The sequence below is a fragment of the Mirounga leonina genome, unplaced genomic scaffold (assembly GCF_011800145.1).
Source record: "Mirounga leonina isolate KUSES-001 unplaced genomic scaffold, KU_Mleo_1.0 Mir_201, whole genome shotgun sequence".
In the NCBI taxonomy this organism is placed as follows: Eukaryota; Metazoa; Chordata; class Mammalia; order Carnivora; family Phocidae; genus Mirounga; species Mirounga leonina.
The window spans coordinates 28,434,347-28,450,039 of record NW_023270504.1 but is presented as its reverse complement, the minus strand read 5'-3'; the positions used below and the strand labels follow the sequence as shown (position 1 = coordinate 28,450,039).

At 43.0% G+C, this 15,693-nt stretch overlaps 2 protein-coding genes across 5 annotated transcripts in view; both read left to right on the top strand.

Annotated features, from left to right (window-relative positions):
* RHNO1 (RAD9-HUS1-RAD1 interacting nuclear orphan 1) overlaps window positions 1–6,319 on the top strand; it is a 6,882-nt gene extending 563 nt beyond the window's left edge. Inside the window, exons 2-4 of one of the 2 annotated variants that reach the window (XM_035028468.1) lie at window positions 2,183–2,304; window positions 4,093–4,308; window positions 5,435–6,319. In XM_035028468.1, the coding sequence (XP_034884359.1) occupies window positions 4,183–4,308; window positions 5,435–6,034 (726 nt within the window). In that variant the 5' untranslated portion in view covers window positions 2,183–2,304; window positions 4,093–4,182 and the 3' untranslated portion in view covers window positions 6,035–6,319. Of the gene's footprint in view, window positions 1–2,182; window positions 2,305–4,092; window positions 4,351–5,434 lie in introns of both variants that reach the window. The other variant, XM_035028467.1, reaches the window with a different exon arrangement.
* Window positions 6,320–7,944: 1,625 nt separating this feature from the next.
* TULP3 (TUB like protein 3) overlaps window positions 7,945–15,693 on the top strand; it is a 60,374-nt gene continuing 52,625 nt past the window's right edge. Inside the window, exons 1-2 of one of the 3 annotated variants that reach the window (XM_035028465.1) lie at window positions 7,994–8,051; window positions 14,972–15,123. In XM_035028465.1, coding sequence (XP_034884356.1) covers window positions 15,107–15,123 — 17 coding nt within the window. In that variant the 5' untranslated portion in view covers window positions 7,994–8,051; window positions 14,972–15,106. Of the gene's footprint in view, window positions 8,052–13,639; window positions 15,124–15,693 lie in introns of those variants that run through there. The other 2 variants (XM_035028463.1, XM_035028464.1) reach the window with 2 other exon arrangements.

Sequence of the window (15,693 nt, the reverse complement as noted above, 5' to 3'; positions counted from 1 at the left end):
GGCCCCCGCGGCGGGCGGCGGGCGGCGGGCGGGGCCGGCCGGGGCGGCGGGGAGGCGGCCCTGCCCGGGGCCGGCGCCCTCGGCCTGCGCTCCCTCGTGCGTTCTGGGTCGCTTGCCTGAGCCCTCCCGCGGCGCCGCTCCTCCCGCCTCCCTCGCCAGCTTCTGGCCTTTCTAAAGCCTCCCAGGCTTGGCTTCCCTGCTTGGGGGAAACTGCTGCATTCCCCTCCAACTAACGATCGTCTGGCCGCCTCGACTAGTCGACCGGCGTATCACGTTGTTTAAGCTTCCTCTTAAAAAAAAAATTCCACGCCATGATAATACTTTATTAACTTGCTCGGCACATTTTGTTGAGCGCCTACTATGTGCCAGGCCCTGCTAGGATAACAGTGGTAGGGGAGGTTCTTTCCTTACTCTGTATACAGTCTAATGGGAAGAGAGGAGACAACAGACATTTTTGAAGAATCGAATAAGCAAAAGGAGAATTATAGCTGCGAGGGGATAAATTAGAGGTCATTGATAACTGACCATCTACAATAAGATCTTGCCTTCGGTAGGTCAGGAAAGGCTTTTCCGACGGAAGCTTGTTCTGAGGTCTGATGCTTTTGTGTAAAGAAGGAAGTGAACCCCGCAAAGCAAAAGGAAGAAGATTGGGCTGTGCAAAGGCTGAAGAATATCTGGGAGTCAGAGCTGAGAGGACCTGAATAGAGTGTGGTGTGAGATGAAGCTGGAGCCAGAGGAAACAGGACCTTAGCCATAACTGAGGGAGTTTGGTCCTTATCCAGAAATCAACAGTTTTAAGCAGAAGTGAGTCAGGATCAGATTTGCATTTTTAAAAGGCTCCTCTGCAGGGGGTGCTGGAGTGGATTAGGGTAGACCCGTTTAGGCTATTGCAATACTCCAGACCAGAACTGTTGGAACTTGAAGAGTGGTGGGGAGAGAAGGAGAGCAAGAGAGAGGAGCCAAAGGGGCATTATTGAAGACATACTTAAGAGGTAAGATTGTCAGGGCTTGGTCGTGTTGGATGGGGACAGAGGTGGGACATGTCAAGGTTTCTGGCTGCATAACTAGATGAAGGATAATACCCCGAGCAAGGGCCTTGCAAGATAATCACCTGTGGAGCGGGTGCAGGGGAGATGATCATGAATTCAGTTTTAAATATGTTGAGTTTGAGGGTTCCTGGGTGGCTCAGTCAGTTAAGCGTCTGCCTTTGGCTCAGGTAATGATCCTGGGGTCCTGGGATGGAGCCCCGCATCAGGCTCCCTGCTCAGCGGAGAGCCTGCTTCTCCCTCTCCCTCTGCAGCTCCCCCTGCTTGTGTGCGCTCTCTCTCTCTCTCAAATAAACAAATAAATAATACCTTAAAAAGGAAAAAAAAAGATATTTGGAGTCAACTGGAAAACTTAAAATAAATAAGTTGAGTTTAAGGTGCATTTGAGACATCTAGTTGCTGTCAAGTAGGCAGTGGCAATGTGGGTACTGAGTGTAGAGAATTCTAAGCTGAGTGTATAAATACTTAAGTCATCCACTTGTAGGTGTGAGCCGATCATTGACTAAGAAAGGTGTATAAAGTAAGGAAAGCTCCAAAACAAAGCCAGAGGGAAAGGTTTTACAGAGCAAATGGGACTGACCTGCGATTATAGCATAAAGAGAATGGATGCAGATATATATATAGGTTTGTATGTTTGGTATCTGGAAAGTGAGTTTATTTTCTTTAACGTCTCCTACGTTCTCTGTGAAGTAGGAAATAAGGTCATTTGTTAAGAGGGAAGGGGAGTTCTAAGGTTTTAAGAAAGTGGAAACATCTTAAGATAATCTGCGGATATTGAGTTGATGAAGGGAACATAGTAGGATTGCTGCTGAGCAATGTCATGTCTATTGGAGGCTGGCTAATGTCAACACTGACTGGAGGCATTGTTACTGCTGTCATCTCTCCACTGGATTCCTGCAGCAGCCCTTTAACTGGGTGCCCTGCTTCCTTTCTCCGTGCCTGCTGTCTCCAACCCACCTGTTCTCACAGAGCGCCTAAAGTTCTCATTGTAAAGTAGAAATGTCGCTTCCCTGTCCAGAGCCTTGCTGTGGCTTCCTGTCACACTAAGAATAGTTAAGTCCAGAGTCCTTAACCTTGCCTGTGAAGCCCCGTGTCACATGAACTGTTTCTCATCTGCTCTCCTTTCTTCATTTCAGGTCTTTGCTCAAATATCACTTTTTCAGTCGCCTTCCCTGACAGCCCTCTCTAAAAGAGCACTGAGTTGGCTCAACCCCTTATCCTGTTTGGATTTTCTCCATAGTCACTTCCCAACTAGGATGTAAGTACCACGAGGGCAGGGATTTCATCTTGTTCTCTGGTATATATTTCCAGCACCAAGAACAGGGCCTAGCACTGCGGGCACTCAGTATTTGTTGAATGGCTGAATGAACGAACAAACAGCTGTGTGTACTACCTGTGTTCTCCCTAAAAATGATTTGTCCTTTCTTCCTTCTTTATCTGTATCTCCACTGCCTAGTGACAGAAGTCAGAGTATGTTACTTTTTATGGTTGACTGACTGAATGAATCATGAATGTGTGGTGGAACCAGTCTGCCCTGTTGTGGGACTTCGCTGGATGCCAGCTGTACCTCCCGCGCACCTCTCCATTGCACGCAAACTTCTATCCCACCCTTCCACTTGATGAAGCTCTTATTAAAGTCGATCTGGTTACTAGAGTCAATGGACATTTTTTTCACTTTTTTCAGCCTGTTTATTACTCCGGGTCCTGTTGATCCTGCTTCTGTGTCTTGCCTCCCATTTCCGCCAACACAGCCCAGATTCAGGCCTGATGATTTCTCACTTCAGTAACAGAGTAACCTCCTAAAACTGGTCCCCCTATTTCTAGAGTACTCCCTCTCCTTCCACACTGTTGCCAGGATGATCTGTCTAAAAGACAAAAACAACCAATTAAGACATTTATGGAACAATTGAAAATTTGAACATGTCTGGATATTTGATAATATATTTTTTTATTTGTAGGAGAGAGAGAGCACAAGCAGGGGGAGCGACAGGCAAAGGGAGAAGCAGGCTCCCCATTGAGCAAGGAGCCTGATTCGGGACTCGATCCCAGGACCCTGGGGTCATGACCTGAGCCGAAGGCAAGACCCTTAACCTTCTGAGCTACTCAGGCATCCCTGGATATTTGATAATATTAAGGAATATATATATATGTTGTATTAATGGGGATGGCATAATGGCTGGGAATATTCATCTTTTCTTCATAATAATATAGGGGTAGGGGAAGTGGATAAAGGGTGTGGATGGATCGTGATTGGCTATGGGCTGATGTTGGAACTGGGTGATGGGTACACGGGGGCTCATATTATTCATTCTCCTTTTGTGTATGTTCAAAATTATATGGAGGGAAAGTTAAAAAAAAACTAAGTGTTATCGTATCGTTCTGCTTGAAAATCTTCAGTGACTACTTAGGCTAGAGTCCAAACACCTATGGTACACCTGCTTTTTCTGACCTGACCCTGACACCGGGTCCAGCCTCTGGGGTCTTGCATTTGTCTTTGCATACGCTGTGTCCAGCTCCATGGAGCCTGTGATACCTTGAGTTCACGGTCTTGTCTCCGTGCCTCTGTATGTGCTGTTCCTCAGCCTGGAGTGCCTTGCTCTCTCTGCTCTCTGGCTTTCCTTATCCCTTCCGTACTAGGTCAGGTATCACCCTCTCTAGAAAGCCTCCCCTGGGGTGAGTGGAAGCATTCTTCCCATTATCGGAATTGTCTGTCTCCCTCTGCTAGCCTCTCAGCTCTTTGAAGATAGGGACAGTCTCTCTTATGTGTCCCTGCAAGCACTTGGCACTCGATAAATGATTGTAGAATCTTTAAATTCCCAACACCCAGCACGGCACTCAACACGTGCTCGATCAGTGTGCGTTGGATGAATGCTGTTGACCAGGAACTACTGTGTATTTACTTGGTGGTGCAGGGATAGAAGCTGCACTCCCCAAGGTGTGGAGGTAGGGGTGGTAGTTGATAGTAGAACTGGTTGGCAGAGGATGAGCAAGAGCTGGGGACGGAATCATCAGAATTGTCTCCCAGCTTTTGTTTTTTTCTCTGCAGGCATGGGTTGGAATCGGAGCCTGAACCCCGACCTGACAACAACCAGCATCATGTGGTTACTAATTTTAACTGCTCTTCATTCACCTATTGATGCCTCCCAGAAAAAAACGCCGCCAGCCTTCCCAGAAAGCCCAGCTGCTATTCCAAGAACCACCACTGGAGGGCCCCAAACACCATTATGGCTCTCCCCAGTTTACCATCACCCACACTAGACAGGTGCCCAGCAAGCCCATTGACCATAACACCGTCACTTCCTGGGTAGGCCATGGGATTCTTACTTTGACTTTTGCTCTGTTAGCCTTCGTAGAATGCTGCCTCTTCTGCCCCTTAAACCAGGGCCTCCAAAGATTCATGGGAGCAGGGACAAGAGGCAATGTATTCTTTCTGTCATCAGCCATCTTCTCGGGGATATCTTCTTTTCTAAGTTCAAGCTGAGGCAAGGGCTGGTTGGAGTTGGAGTCTTTCCCCCCACATTCTTCTTAAAGAGTTCAGTATAAAAGTTTCATTGTTACTCGGTAGCTCAGTGAAGAAGCCAGATAAATGGCCGAATGAATAAAAAACGAGATTGTTCCCCAAGTGTCACTTGAGAGGTAAACTATTTAGCTAGGTACTATATTTATAGTTTAAGAGAGTGAACCTGGAAAAAACCCCACAGAAATGGCATGTCGTATTTTGACAGTTTCAAGGCCCTAGGAAGAGAATATAGCTACTGTCAGGAAAGTGGTATAGCCAGAGGGCCAGACAAAAGCATAAACTTCACATAAGAGTGCTTAATATATATAGCTTGTTCAGGATTGCTTGGAAGAACCATAATACTTGCTTTGGGATTGTAGAAGAAATTGAGATGTTAGAATCCCATGGATGAGAAGAGGAATGGACACTTACTGAGGACTCGCCATGTGTCAGGTCTTATGCTAGTTGCTTTCCATACATGATCTCACTCCCTATTCTTGCACTCAGCATTCACTCTACAGGGGGCCTTCTTCATGCCAGGCACTCTGCTAGGTGCTGGGCATCAAAGGTGAGGAAGACTGCTGGTCTCTGCCCTCAAAGTTTAAAGATACACACGTTGCAGCTGTATGGTGTGATAAAGCGAAGGAGGCATTGTCCCCTTTCTTACACACAAGGAAACGGAAAGCCAGAGAGATCGAATTACTTGCCCAAAGCTCATATCCCTTTCTTTTAATATCCCATTAGACAAATACTTCGTTTTGTGTCCATTACTATAGTGGGCCCCCATTTAGAATTCTGGTCCTTGGATATAGTTTCCTCCCTCAGGTTCGTTCGTACTTGGTAGCTGGCTCTCCTCACTTCTTTTTGGTTTTTGTTTTTAATCCTAAAGGTATCACCTCAGTTTGATATGACAGCAGAAAGCTGGTTCCCGGTGAACCAGAAATGTCATCATCGAAACCAGGCAAGACATGCAAGTCGAAAATCTACCGCCTCCAAGTTCCCACATCTAACATTTGACAGTCCACTGTTTTCCTCTTGTTCAGCCACACTTGGGATCCCCTTAAGCAGGGAATGCCCCGGTCAATCAGAAAAGCAAATTTCTGGAAGGCCCTTAGTTCCAATGCTCAGTCCTCAAAGCTGTGGGGAAGTGTCAGCACATGCGCTTCAAAACTTACCTTATGTATTCATTCCCCCTGATATCCAGACCCCAGAGTCCTCGTTTGTGAAGGAGGGGCCTGTTCCCCCAGGTCAGAGGGAAAGTAGCCTTCCGAGCTGCTCCTTCCATGCTAGTACTCCCAAGAGCCCAGAGCCTGGGCCTGTTCTAGTTAAAGACACTCCTGAGGAGAAGTATGGGATCAAGGTCACATGGAGGAAACGACACCACTTGTTTACTTACCTCAGGGAGAGAGGGAAGCTGAACAAAAACCAGTTCCTTGTGAAAAACTCACTGGATTTCTCCGGCACCAGCAGTCTCAAGAAATTTTCATAAAGTTGCTAAAGTACTTTTCTGGTTCACAGGAGAGTACAACAGGAGGATAAAATGGAAACAGTACCAATAACCTCAATAGAAAAAAAGATGTTTTAACCAGAACCTTGGAGTCGTAAGGGAATTCAGTTCCCAGATTTGCTTTTTAAGATGTCTTTTCCTAAAAAGTTTTTAGTGTCATAAACAGTTCATATTTTTCTTAACATTAACTGTCTAAAATTTTAAAGTATCTTGTAGTAACTATTTAAAATGTATGTAAATAAATGATTGCAGAAAGGTTTTAGAGAACCCTGCTTCTGATTACTGATCATGCAGCAATACTGCCTTCTCCACAGTCTTTCTTTGTTGTTTTTCTAAAACTACTAGTTAATCCTCTAATCACCTCCTCCAAACTAATTCATTCCACATTTTTGAGTACCGACTCTGTGTCAGGCTCAGCAGCAGCTTCCTTTATGACATGATGGACAGGAAAAATAAAAGCAAACTCTGTGACTTTGTAGCTGAGCTGCCACCTCTACAACCTTGCTCATCTGCTAAAAGGCCAAGGTGAGGAAAGGCAGCAAGCCCTGTTTCACTGAATACAGTGGGGTTAGGGGCGATAAAGGGGACATAGATAAGTTACTTAGGTTTGTTGTGTTTTGGTTTTCTATTTCCATTCAAAGAAGTCTGTAAATGCCAAATAGGGTGGGAAAATGATTTCTTGAAATGTATGTAATTAAATATGGGAACTTTTCAGAGAAGACTACTTTCTGTAACTAGAGCAGTACTGCCCAGGCAAAAACTGTCTCCTTTGCCCTTTGACCAATACGGATAGCATCTCTTTCAACTGCATCTGTTCAGTTTTAAGAACCTACTCTGTCTGGTCTAGCCAGAGCTAAACAAGCAGGGATTATTCTGTTTATTTCATAGATGGGAATCTGAAGCCCAGATAAAGGACTGTGTTTAGGGTCACACAGGGAGTGGAGGCTGACACTTTGAGACGATCCTCTGCTCTCCTAGCTTGTGCCAACTTCTGTGCCTCTTAGAAAGGCAAACCCAACGTGGAAACAGCTGACCTCCGAATGCTATAAACACAACATGCGATAACTTTTGCCAGGATGTTTTGTAGGGGTTACAATGATTGTGTAAATTGGTGGTGAGAAAGGAAGTGGAGACAAGATTTATTGGAAACGAGAGTATATAGATGGCAAATCTCATGGGATATGGATGTTTGAAGATCGACCATAGGCCCGTAGAGAGATAATGGGAAAGGTTCTTAAAGTCTGTAGAATTGGTCTAGCAATGCTCTAAAAAGCTTGGGCTGGAGTGGGGGAGGCTGAAGGAGTTTTGTGCAGTTGGAATGCGAGACCAGAGAACTATGAAAGATGCATTTAACGGCGGATGACTGCGGGAGAGGGTACGGGGTGCTTCCCAGAAGTCTCCGGTGTCGGGAGGGGCCGGATCGTGAGGGAGCCGGCGGAGGTCTGTGAGTGGGTCCTAACATTACAGACCTCTGGAAAGCACTCTGGGTGGTCTCTGGGTACAAACGTTGGGGACGCGGGGGAGGCCGCTCCGTGGGTGGCGGTTAGGGGGATGGGCCGTTCCTCCGACGAACTGGCTTCCCCGCCGCTGGGAGCCAGCGCAGCTGTAGCGAACACATCCCTCCGTCCTCCGCCCCCCGCGCCGCCCCCCTGCCCCCCAGCGGCTCCATCCCATCCCCGAGACGCGCTCCAGGGACCCAGCCCTACCTAGCGCGTCACCAGAGTTCGGGCGCAGGCGCCTTTAACTCCTGGCGCCTCCGCCCCCTAGAAACCCTCCCGCATCGCCGGGCAGCAGCAATAGCCAATGAGAGACGAGCGGCGGGCACGAGGGCCAATAGGCGGTGGCAACAGTGCAGGGTGCGGTTGCTAGGGGGCGGGGCCCGGCCGCCTGCCAGACTTGCCACCCTAGCAGCGGCGCCGGGGGTTCTGAACTTGGTTGCCACTTCCTGAGCCGCGGGGATGGAGGCGTCGCGCTGCCGGCTCGGACCGCGCGGGGACAGGTCCGAGAGGGGTGGTGGCTGGTCTCGTCTCGAGCGGGGCGGAAGGACGGAGTGAGACCGTGGCGGTCCTCTGGGAGCTTTGAAGAGAGGGCGGTGGGCTCGGTCGGGTCGGGAGGGACGGATTTGGCGGCAGGAGGCGAGTCTTCTGTCCCCACTCCGCGGTGGAGGATCCCCTTTTTACCGGTGAGCGGGAGGAGGCAGCGGTTCTGCAGCCTTCACCGAGAGCAAGGACTTTGTGTTCAGGTCCTTGCTTGGGAAACTCTTGGGGTTTTCGTTACGAGCTCGTCTTGCTCTCTGTGGGCCTCGCTTACTCAAAATGCGTTAGCCCTGCTCCTCACGCACCGCCCGGCAGTGTCATAACTGAGGTGGATGAAGTCTTTCCCGGGGGTGTCGAAGCGTAAGGTTCGGGGTGATATTTAATCATTTGCTCTAATGCCATTGCTTTTGGCAGGCGGTGCTGAATTTTGGAACGGAGTCCGAGGGCCGAAGGTGCAAAACTAATCTTTTGCTTCTATCTGCTTTATAGTAATTCTCTCTATTTAGGATTGTTCGTCTTATTTGCAATGTACCATACCCCTTGTTTGCGCTCCGCTTTCCTGCCTCCGCCAGAGGGAGAGCCTGGGAAATAAAACAATCCGAAATCTCAGTCTGTCAATTTCTTGTTAGCTAGGTTAATGAAAAGTTAAGGAGGAGCGGCATGAAATCATTGGCTTCAAACTTTGGCACTGTCTGAGGATTGAAATCATACACGCCAGCAGTATTCCCCGCTTTTTATTCCGCTACCATGGCAAATAAAGATGTAGCCTGTAAGGATTTAGTCTATTTAGATGAGTAGATATTTAAACAATTCTAAACCATTTAAAAACGTCACAAGGAGGTGTTGGGCATGGAGAACACCCATTTTCCCCTTTCGTCAGATTTTATTTACGTGATAGCTGCGATCTGAGAGATTTGTTCACTGCACTTTCTTTTTTTCGAGTTGAGAGAAAAATAACCCACGTTTACTAGTATAATTATGGAAGTGCTAGGAGGACGTAAAGTTAAAATTCCGCGTCTTTGTTGAATTCAGATGGTATATGCTCAGTGTGGGCATTCAATAAATTAATTTACAGCAATAAATTTCTTGGGTACCAGATGTTGGATATATGACTCATGGTTTTGGGGGAAGGGGGATTGACTGAAACTGAGACCAGGAGGCAAAGTGGTTTTTAATTTATTGGACCTGAAGTTTAAAGGGATAATTTTAAAGTTTTCCCCTCTTTTTCTTCCCAAAGAAAACTGACCTTTAATTTAAAAACTGACATCAAAGGTGTGAGTCACCAAATGTTTCTCCTGCCCTAGGTAATATTAAGTGCAGTTTCTATCACTGTTTAACTCAGTTGTTGCTGAGAAGGAGTGGAATGTCTCCTATTTTGGCTTCAGGTTGTATGCTTAATGTTTTTGATGAAATACATTGATAGAGTTTTTGGTATTAATACCTTTCGATGTGAAGTATAACATCTGACTTTTAAGTTTCCTGTGATTTTTTTTTCCTTTGAATTTTACCATGAGGCAGATTTCTTTTCAATGAAATGGAAAAATTACTAACAAACTTCAAATATTTTTCCTATTTCTGAAATATCTAGTGAAAATTGGAATTTGAAACATCACTCTCAGGACCTTTGTTGAAGCTAGGTATTTTATATTACAGCTTCCCGACCTTGAGCTTTCTCTGGCCTTTTGTCCGTGATACAGTTGAAGGTATGGTGAGAGATTTCTCGGTGTGATGTGACCGTGTGACCCAGTTGACTAAGGAAGTCCTAGTCTGTGGTTTATCTATGTTTTCTCTTTAGAAATATGAGCAGTTTTAGTAGCTGGAGGTTATGTATTGTCCGGGCTTGTTATCGTCTCTGACGTTCTCTCTTTTTTGAAGATTTATTTATTTATTTTAGAGAGTGTGTGTGCACGTGAGCGCGACAGAGCAGGGGGAGGGGCAGAGGGAGAGAATCCTGAAGCAGACTCCCTGCTGACCTGGATCCCCAGGACCCTGACAACATGATCTGAGCCAAAACCAAGGGTCAGCCACTTAACCTTCTGCACCATCCAGGTGTCCCTCTTTCTTTTTTGAATGTTTCATCAGATCAACTAATTGTGGGCAAATAGAGACTTACCCGGTGCTTAAATATACTCAGAGTAACTAATCCATGACTGCAGTATGTTTGGCAGATATTGAAAACTCCTAATAACATCAAACATGCATGTATTTTTCCAAATGTGAAAGCTACATGCAGACCTGGAAAGGAGAGGATAATCCTCTGCAGTAAACTTTCTTCTTTCTGACAGACTCAGACATTTTTTGGAATAGTTTTTATTTCTGACTTTGCTTGTTCTTTCCTATGGAAACTCTGCCGTTTTCCCTGCATCTGTGCCCATTGAAAGAAAATGCTAATGTTTGTTCTTACTAAGGGGAAAAGTATGCTTGAATTACTCAGAGGCAGAGTTGAAGTTGCTTTGCTTCTCCGTTTTTGAGGATTTTAGGACTAGAAGGGGCCTTGATAATTCCCTTCATTCTCCTGTTTGAGAATAGTAGAAATGGCTTCTTTCAAACTAGAATTTCCTTTGCTCTGCTTGTGCTTTATTTGCTTTATTTCCTCCGAATCAATTCACTAGAAATAAACTCTTTGTTCTACTAAATTTATTCTGCCTCATCAGACGTCCTTACTGTCAGTAATAATGAAGCCTGCAAAATTTTCCTGGCCCAGTTAAGGCTTAGATCTATATATGCCTGAGAGACTACGCCCTGTCCACATGCTGATCGATGTGCTGCCTTTATTTACCCACTTTAATACCTGCCATGAGGGCTTGATAATGAGGGTTGCCATCTCTGTCTCTCTGCCTTAGAACTTCTGGGAAAACATGAATGATGAGTACTGTGTCACGTGAGTCACAGAACCCCTGGAAGACCACGGTTCTGAAGAGGATTATAGTAATACTTTTATTGTTTCTAAGATGGCATTTGCTGTTTGACCACATGGCATTGTGGGAGGCACTGGAAACTTCCACTGGGTTCCTGAGTTCTAGTTCCAGCTTTTTCACTCTCTGGCAGTGTGATCTTGAGCAGCTCATCTACGTTTTTGGCTTCAGTTTTCTCCTCTGGAAAATGAGGGCTTCTTTGGATTCCCTCAGTGATTTATAACGAATTAATAAAATGACATATATATATTTTTAATAGCATATGGCTCAAATTTCAAAAGATAGAAAATGATATTCAGTGAAAAGTATGTCTTACTGTCTCCATGTGACCTTGTTCATTCATTGGTGGACATCTTAGGGGACCTTCCAAAGATACTGTGTTAAATCTACAAATATTCCTTTCCCACTCCTAAAATTTGATGATTTTGAGTTTTAGGGTAAAATATAATACTCTAAACCCTACTATCTACTTTCATCATTGACAAGAGGTGTTTTTAGAATATGAACTATAGTTCCTGCAAGTTTTTTTTTTTCCCTGTGGTAATTAAAGTATAGAAAATAGGACCATAAGTAGTATTTTTCAGACAGTCTTCTAGAAAAATAAATCTTGCTATTCAGCTTTTCAGGAATAAACTTCAGCATATAGTTTGCCTTTGATTTTAGGTTTTAGAATGCAATCAATTTAATAGAGGATTGACTTGTTTCCCTATTGAAACATAGTGTAATTTTGTTATGGCAATGCCATATGAGCTAGAGATAAAGTAGGAGGTTTTTTTTGGCTGAGTAAAGGTCTTAAGCTGTGTTATTTTAAAAGGGAAGATCTGTCAAAATAAAATAATCAGTAATAAGGCTTACATTTGGGTATCCTTTGCTGCCTTCATAGTGTGTCACTCATTTGATCTCTTTTGAGCTTCATAGCTCTGAAGAAAACAGGGCTGGTGTTGTGGTCTTCATCTTATAGGTGGGGAAGTTAAAAATGAGAAAGGATGTGAAATACCTAAGGTCACATGACAAGTAAATGATGCAGTCGAAAGTAAAATTCAGAAGTAAAATCCAGGCTTTTGACTTCTAGTCCCTCTTCCACATACCGCCCGCCCCAACCATGTATTATCAAAATATCTATTCCAAGTATTCTGGATGCCATTTTTACAAATAAATGATAACAGTGGATACTGATTACATTCTAACTATTTTTAGGATGAGCAGTTGAAGAAATCAGACATTTTAGCGAAGTATTAATTTCATCCAATGGAAAGGGAGTGGAAGTATGTCTTTGGTATCGTTAGACAAACAAATGCACTTTGATCTTTATCCAAGAAATAGAAGGGGAATAAGAAACATTCCTGAGTAACATCCCTTTTTAAATCTAGAAAGAAGAAATTCATTCTTTGACTTCTGAATCAAATTATACATTTAAAATAACCTTTCTGTTTGGTTCACTCAAAAGAATGTTTTTACTTTTACTCTGTGGAACATGCAAAATGAAGAGGGGTTCACTCTAAAGTAATTTTTCTTGCTGCATCATTTGGGGCCAAATGAATGATTAAATCAGTTACCAACTTTTCCTTCTCATTGCCTCTCTCCCCGCAAACAATTCTCCCTTCTTTCTGAAGAAAAGAAATGGGCCCACTAAATGGGCCTCTTAGGAAATGGATTTTCATTCCCTAGCTTCAATTATGTTAGTTCCAGATTGTGGCAGTCATTCAAGTAGGAGACGGCTGAGCCTAGAATACTAACATTTGTCCTCAGATGAGGAAGGATAGGTTTCAAAGGAGTCTTTTCTGGCAGTTCTAATTTGATCTTCATGTGCCTTTTCCCAGAAGCAGTGTTTTGTTCTAGCCAGAGGTGTTCTTGGTGGCTCAGTACATGTAAAAACACAGCCTTCCCGTAATGACATTTGGGATTGGGACAAGGTGAATCTATTTGTCAATTGACTTAGAGAAAATTACTTTATTAATAGCTATTGCCCCACCTACCTGACACCGGAATCGGTTCAGACAGTGAAATCAGACTATATACAACTAATCAACTCCTCCCATGGGTTTCCTCAGAATCCACTCACTGGCTTAGAAATTCTGCTACCTAAAAATACCAAATGAACTGGGATTCTGACTGAAAAGATACTCAACAGACTTATTGAAATACCATAGTGTGAAATTCCAGAGTGTGCTGACCATTGGAGTACATGTGGTTAATGGTGCAGTTTAGCATGCTGAGTTGTTCCACTTTTTGGTTATTTTGAATAATGCTGCTATGAACATTAGTGTCCAAGTCTTTGTGTGCACATATATTTTCATTTCTTTTGCATATATACCTAAGTGGAGTTGTTGGGTCATATGGTAACTCTATGTTTTACAACTTGAGGAACTAGCAGACTTGTTTTCCAAAACTGCTGCAACATTTTACATTCCCCGCAGCAGAGGTGTTGGGGTTCGTTTCTCTACATCCTCGCCATCACTTGTTATTGTCTATCTTCTTGATTATAGTCCTCCTCATGGATGTGAAATAGCATCTCATTGTGCTTTTGATTTGCATTCCTTTAATGATGATTAATTGAGCTTTTTTATGTACTTATCGATCATTCCTATATTTTTAGAGAAATATCTGTTCCTTTACTCTGCCTGTTTTTAAATTGGGTTGTCTTTTTATTACTTAGTTGTAAGAGTTCTTTATAGGTATTCTGGATACAATTTCCTATCAGATAAATGATTTATAGATATTATCTCTGTCGGTGGATTGCCTTTTCACTTTCTTGATGGTGTCTTTTGAAGTGCAAATGTATTTTATTTTGATATAGTCCAATTTATTAATTTTTCTTTTTATCTCTTTTGTTTTTGGTGTTGTACCTAAGCAATCATTGCCTAGTCCAAGTTCACAAAATTTAGTCAGATGTGTTCTTCTAAGGTTTTTAAAGTTTAAGCTCTTATATTTAGGCCTTTGATTCATTTGGTGTATGCTGTGAGGTAGGGGTCCAAATTCATCCTTTTGGCATTTGGATATCCAGAACCATTTGTTGATAAAACTATTTTGAACCTGTTTTTAAAACTGAAGTGTCATAGACTACTTTCCAACTTAGTACCTCTAGATCTACCTTATTCTTTTTAATGACCACAAAGTATTATTTTCATAAATGTATCTTATTAATTGCTCACCTGTTGACATTAATATTATCTTGGGGGGGTTCTATTGAAAACAATGAAAAATAGCATCCTCATTACATGTATCTTTATATATTTGGCCTAGTATTTTGTAAACTTTGTATGTTTGGGGATGCGGTGTTTAATTTTAGTAGAGGCTGCTAAATTTCCCTCCAAAAAGGTTATAAACTTTTTCTTCAGCAGACTGTGAATGCCCATTTTTAAAGTGGAGCAATTACCATTCATTCTTGTTGCTCAATCCATTATATGTACAGATTGAGTACCCAGTAGGCACTTAGTAAATATTGACAGGCGATAAAGATAAGGGCAAAATTGAGGGGCTCCCTGCAGTTTGGATTAGAGTCACTTTAAGCTGGTCATTGAGACAAAGACTATAAAGCCAACTAATGCAAAATTCAGCAGCTAAAAGAAAATTGACATATGAAAGTAGGAACAAAGGTAGCCAAGGTTATGTAGGTGATATTCTTATGTTCTTTACAGATTAAATAAAGCATATTGTTTGTGGAGTCCAAGATGTTTACTGGCAATTATGATAAAGGATTGCCACAAAAACTGTTCCAGAAGTATATAACAAAAGAAATTTTGATTGACAGGTATAAGAGTTGTAGTTAGCAAAATATAATTGAATGTATGATGGGAAGATTACCACCTTGGAAGTGCTGAGATTAATCACTGTTGTCTCTCAAATGTGGTTTGATAAGAGAATTATCAGTACAGTAAGTTCAAATTTAAGAATGTATTTGAAAATCACTGCTTCCAGCTTTTCTGATATGGAGTAATGATCTGAGACTGACTAATCTTGGCCAACAGAACTGAAGGTCGGCTATGTGACAGAAATGACACTATAGTATAATGTGAAACATTGTCCCGCTTAAGCTCATAGCTGACAGAGGAAATAAAGGAGAAAACCAAAGAACAGAGCAGAAGTCTCTATCATCTCTGGCAATGCATATGCCAATAGGGTAGGTACTATTTTATTAACTGTGAAAGGTACGGGCACCTGGGGGGATCAGTCGTTAAGCGTCTGCCTTTGGCTCAGGTCATGGTCCCAGGGTCCTGGGATCGAGTCCCACAGCGGGCTCCCTGCTCGGCAAGAAGCCTGCTTTTCCCTCTCCCATTCCCCCTGCTTGTGTTCCTGCTCTCGCTGTGTCTCTCTCTGTCAAAAAAAAAAAAAAAAAAGAGTCGGCTGCTTAACTGTGAAAGGTACATCCACGGTTTTAAATTAAAAATAAAGTTTTTTTTTTAAAAAATGATTTTCGGTTTACAGTAACTTTTGTTCAAATTATTTCTCATGGTTAGGCAGTGATCTTTTATCAGTTTCTTTATTATTTTCCATAGCCATACAGCTATAAAATGGGGACAGTAATATCTAATTTTTACCTACTTTGGAAAGTCCAAAAGTAAGAGATGATGAATTAAAATATTTCTTTAAGGCATAAGTCAAAGGACTTTTTTTTCATCTAACTTTAAAATTCATTTGTTTATCAAACATTTGTTTCACATCTTCCATGTTGTAGGCATCACGTGCCATG